General features: G+C 38.6%; 1 protein-coding gene across 1 annotated transcript; it reads left to right on the top strand.

Annotated features, from left to right (window-relative positions):
* Positions 1–747: 747 nt before the first annotated feature.
* Positions 748–1,689, top strand: LOC125416819 (olfactory receptor 4F15-like). The gene has a single exon (XM_048459993.3). It carries the CDS (start codon positions 748–750, stop codon positions 1,687–1,689), a length of 942 nt encoding a protein of 313 aa, XP_048315950.3.
* The last annotated feature ends 3,918 nt before the right edge of the window (positions 1,690–5,607 follow it).

The raw sequence follows: 5,607 nt of genomic DNA, 5'->3' as shown, positions 1-5,607 counted from the left end.
AAAGGAAAGAATTGTGCCATTTGCAGACAATGGATAAAAGTGAAAAACCATATTGTTAAAGGAAATGTCACAGAGAGAAAACATATACAACTCCTTATCATGTGTGGCAATGTTAAAAAAAACTCAATATTACCATATAATAGTAATCAATAGTGGTTTGAAAGTGAGAAAGTGGGAAGGTAGAAAGACTGAAACGGTATATCTAACACTTCTGCTTATATACAAAACCATAATGCACCCATGAATGAATACAACTAATGTATGTCTTTCAAAACATTTTAATTTTATAAAAATAAATATAGATGAAATGTGTTTAAAAACTTTCATTTTGCCAGTGAAACAAATACATGAAATAATAATTTGCAAAAGAGAGCAAGAACACACTATATAGATATTTTTTGTCACCTGAAGTGATTGCAGATTGAAAACATCTAGAAAAGAGTTCAGAGAATATATTCAGAAATACTGAAAAGCAAATCTACTAAAAAGAAAATGTCTGAATGTAAAATAAGAAGGAGGAACACCTTTGCTCCCCTCTACCATATTTATTCTTGTGTTTCTTTAGGGGTACTATGCTGATAACTTTATTATTTTCCATTTTCTTACTCTTTTGCTATTTAACTCAGAGTTTTTTCTCTTGATTTTGAAATTTAGAGAATAAAAGAACCCCACAAATGGAAAATATCCCTTAATAGCTAAGCTACAATTTCTCATCATTTCCTTACAACAAGTGATTTGAAACTGTCCATGCCAATGGATCAACTAAATGACTCCATGGTTTCTGAGTTTGTGCTTCTAGGACTCTCTAGTTCTTGGGAAACTAAAGTATTTCTTACGCTGGCATTCTCTACACTCTACTTAGGAATCATTGTGGGAAATCTCTTCATTGTCATTTTGGTAATTGCTGACTCATATTTACATTCACCTATGTACTTCCTGTTGGCCAACCTGTCTTTGAATGATGTGTGGGTTTCCTCTACCACAGTTCCCAAGATGATCTCAGATCTTCTGAAAGAACACAAAGTAATTTCTTTCCGCAGTTGTATGACTCAGATTTGTTTCATCCACATTATGGGAGGAGTGGAGATGGTGCTGCTCATAGCCATGGCATTTGACAGGTACACAGCCATCTGTAAGCCTCTGCGCTACTTGAACATCATGAGCCCTAAAATATGCATTTTATTTGTAATCACTGGTTGGGTCACTGGTGTCATCCATGCCTTGTCCCAGTTCTCTTTTGTTATAAACCTACCTTTTTGTGGTCCTAACAAAGTAGACAGCTTTTACTGTGACTTCCCTCGAATCATACAACTCGCATGCACTGATGGAGGCAAGTTTGAATTTATCATTGCTGCCAACAGTGGCTTCATGAGCATGGGGACGTTCTTCCTGCTTCTGCTCTCCTATATCTTCATTTTGGTCACTGTCTGGAAAAGGTCCTCAGGGGACTTGTCCAAGGCACTTGTCACTCTGTCAGCACACATCACTGTGGTTGTTCTTTTTTTTACTCCATGTATATTTCTCTATGTGTGGCCGTTCCCCACATCAACAGTTGACAAATACCTGTTTATTGCTGACTTTGCTATCACACCTGCCCTGAATCCTGTCATCTATACATTGAGGAACAAAGATATAAGGGTATCAATCCAAAGATTATACAAAAGAGTTGGTCATGACAGGTTTTGCTGAGTAACTCTTATGTGGAAGCTCTAAAAGCATATGGACAACTGTATATGTAAAGTTCCACTAAGCCCCATGTTCCATAATGATGGAGGAGGGTCATCTGTCTATTTGTTATTTTCACTGGTTAATAAAGAGACTGCCTTGGCCTTTTTGATAGATTAGCCCTTAGGTAGGTGGTATAGACAGAATAGAATGCTGGGAAGAAGGCAATGAGGCAGTCGCCATGACTCTCCTCTCTGAGAGAGACGCAGGTTAGGATCTTTCCTGGTAAGCCTCGTGGTGCTACACAGATTACTAAATATGGGTTAAAGCAAGATGTGAGAATTAGTCAATAAGAGTCTGCAACTAATGGGCCAGGTAGTGTTTAAGTGAATACAGTTTGTGTGTTGTTATTTCTGGGTGTAAAGCTAGCCATGTGGGAGCCAGGCGGGAACGCAGCCTGCTGCTCCTTCTACACCATAATCTTGTAGCCTATACATGTCACCTACCTCGCAACATATATCCATTCCCACAGACTATTAATGTGTTGCTTCTGTTCATTTGAGAAATTACAATACATCACTATGTACTTCTTTTCTTTAAAACAAAAAGCTCTGTGGATAAATAAATGTATTTTATAGGTTTTTAAACAGCCTACAATGTTCAAAAATAAACATCAAATTTTGGGGGTTAGATTAATGAATAATCACAATGAGTGGTTCCATATATAGGCCTCGTGTCTCCAGGTTTTCATGTTGTATTGTCTCAAAAAGTACACAGAACTAAAATTTGAAAGCAAAAAACTTATTCAGAAGAGGATTCAGAATCATCAGTGGAGAAGAAATACATTAATTGCCTCTCCTGGTTCTTCCCTAAAGGTGACTATGTAGATGTCATTTCTTCAAATTGTTTCAATTGTAAGATAAAGTATCCAGAATGGTTCTTCTTTTTGTAAATGTGCGGTTTTTGATATGTTCGATCTGTTTCCTAGAAAATGTCTATGTGCAATGTAGAAAACTTGAGAAAGTTATCAAGCAGAGTTGATGCTTAATACACTAAATTAGGTAACCATCAAGTAAATTAATGGTCATAATCTAAAGGCAATATAATTTATGGAACTATACATTAAATCATTCCTCTTTAATCATGTGGCACTAACCATTACATAAGCAAGAAAAATTCTACTTTCTGAATATCTCCAATTCTCTATTTTATATGAGTCGCTTAAAATTACTAACTGATTGATGGTGGCCTTTCATGCATGAGCCTGGCTCAGCAAAGATATGGCCAATATAGTAGTCTAAGGAACAGAGTAGATACCATACCCTATGAACTGAAATCATCTGATATCTACGGGGTTAAGAAATGACATTTGAGTTTTATATTAAAGTTCTATATATAGCCCAAATACTGTCTTTATATACATATATACAAATAAAATGATCCACAGAGTAAAAGGATAAAGGGAAAAGGCATATTTGAGAAAAGGGCACTGAGATTGATATTCATTTGAAAGTGTATAAAAGCTATTAACACTGCACACAATATAGCAGAAGTCTGAAAAAAAGAGACTTTTATCTTACGGGGTAAAGAAAGGGATCTGTATTGGGTTTTTTTGTTGTTGTTTCTGCTGTTGCTTTGCTTTTTGTTTATATTGAAAATAGACATTTTAGAAAATATACCCTGAGTGTAGTTTTCCTTTCTTCTACTCCTTCCCATCCTACTTTGCCTCCCCTCCCATCTGTGTCACACTAGAAAATTAGCAGTCAGCTAAGGGATAGTAATAAATTAATATAAGGTAAAACAAAAATGTACAATTTGGAATAGGGAAAAATGAACAGAAGGAAAAGAACCAAAGACTCAAGAATCACATATAGATGCAGAGACCTAGTGTTCACATTCAGTAGTCCCATAAAAGCATGAACCTGGAAGTCACAATATACACACATACATATACACATATAAATGTGTGTGTGTATCCATCCATCCTATATATATTCTATATATGTATATGACAAAAAATGAATGAATAAATGAATAACAATATTGGTCTTTAAAAAGACATCTCTGACATGACAAAAGACATCCAATGATGCAGGTTAGTTCATTTTCTGTTGGTCATTGACTGCTGGGATTGCAGGCCACCATTAAGAGTAGTGTGTTTCTCTAATGAGACTCCCTTGGATAAAGCTGGTTTCTCATTTACAAGTTCTTATCAATTGTACATAGCTTCAGAGTTAAGGATGCTAGCTGCATCCAATTGCAGGCCTTGTACAGGCTGCAAGATTCTAAGGGGGTAAGGCAGTCTGAATCACACACACACACAAAAAAAGTCTTGGTTATTATGGGACTTGTGCTTTGTGCCTGTAGCCTGTGTCTTCCAATATCTGGAATGAACTTTTTCTCATTTTCAGGTTTTAAACACACCACCTACCATCTCTGTTGTGTTTGAAATGTCACCGTTTTGAACTAAAGTCCTCAGAAAGAAAGGAAAAAAATATACCCATGTTGAAGACTCTTTAAAACTATGGGTTGCTAAGATGACATGGTGGTTAAGAAAACCTCAGAACCCAGAATCCACACTGAGTGACTCACAAACACCTTTAACTCTTGCTTCAAGGAATCAGACCAAGGATATCTGCATACATATATACAAACACACAATACACACCCTCTCTCAGTCACATGCACACACACAGACATAGACATAGACATTTACACAGACATACAAACACACAGACATGATCTTTGAGAGAAACCCATGCCTGAATGTCAGTACGGTCACGGTTGCAATAAAGATGAACCAGTCAGTATGGCTCTGGTATTACTAAGTCCTTTAGACACCGACACTGTCTTGGGTAGCTAGCTGCACAGAACCCAGGCATCTGCACAGCCTTTGGTGGTAACAGGAGTCCCAGATATCAACTCAGATTCTGGATGCTGTAGGGTCACAGACCCAGACATAGCCCAGACATGGTCCTGTGCAGCAAACTAGGACCAGATGACACCATAGTCCTGTGTGTGTATAAACACAGGCCACCAAACTCAGTCTGGACCCATTTGCAGCTTGGTCCTCGGATACCAACAGTGTCACAGGTTGTGGCCTAGACCTCAGGCATCTGTGTGTCCTTCAGTGTTACCATGAGCCTCAGTCATCAACACAGGTCTCAGCTGTACTAGGACCATGGAACCAGACACGGTTTCTGGTAGCACCCTGTGTCTAGATGTCACCATGACCCCAGGTAGCAGCACGGGGCACTCAGATTGTCACGATATTCATAGTAGTATCACCCTTGGAAACCCACATGATCCCAGGTCATAGCCCAGACCCATGGTATTGACAAGGCCTTTGTTAGTATCGGCAGCCTTGAACATTATCACAGACACTAGCTGTAGCAGGGCCATGGACCCAGACATGACCCTGGCAGCAGCTCTGGCCCAAAGTCATCATGCTCCTTGGTTGGTATCTACAGGCCACTCATGAACATGACCTCCGGGGTGCCATGGCCGTCAGATAATAAAGTGACCACAGGTGTTAGCCCAGACTCTGGACATCGCTGTGGTTATTGACATCAACATTGACATCCAGCTGCAGTAGGATCACATACACTGACATGGCCCTTGGCAGCAGACCAGCACCTGAAATCATCCTGGTCCTGGCTGGCAAGCAGGCCAACAACATCATCCCAGTCCTCACCATGCTCACTTCTTTAGATTTGCCACTTAGCCTAATACGCAAGCCTGTCTGCTTCTCTTTCTCTCCTATTTCTCCACCATATACTTGTTCATCTTTAGGCTGCTTTGGTATCAGATGGCCCATGAATTTAAACACCATTCTTAAAAACACTAAAAACATTAAATATAAAATAAATCATTGAACACATCAAGCTCACTATTAACTATTTAACTGAAAAAATAAATCTCTGTGTGTGACAAAGATGGGAA

The sequence above is a fragment of the Myodes glareolus genome, chromosome 10, assembly GCF_982192425.1.
Source record: "Myodes glareolus chromosome 10, mMyoGla1.1, whole genome shotgun sequence".
Taxonomy (NCBI): Eukaryota; Metazoa; Chordata; class Mammalia; order Rodentia; family Cricetidae; genus Myodes; species Myodes glareolus.
Note: the sequence above shows the minus strand (reverse complement) of the source record. Positions and strands in the feature narration are given on the sequence as shown.

Excerpts from the sequence above, each read along its gene's own strand:
- LOC125416819 (XM_048459993.3), top strand. The coding sequence starts at position 748 with ATGCCAATGGATCAACTAAATGACTCCATGGTTTCTGAGTTTGTGCTT.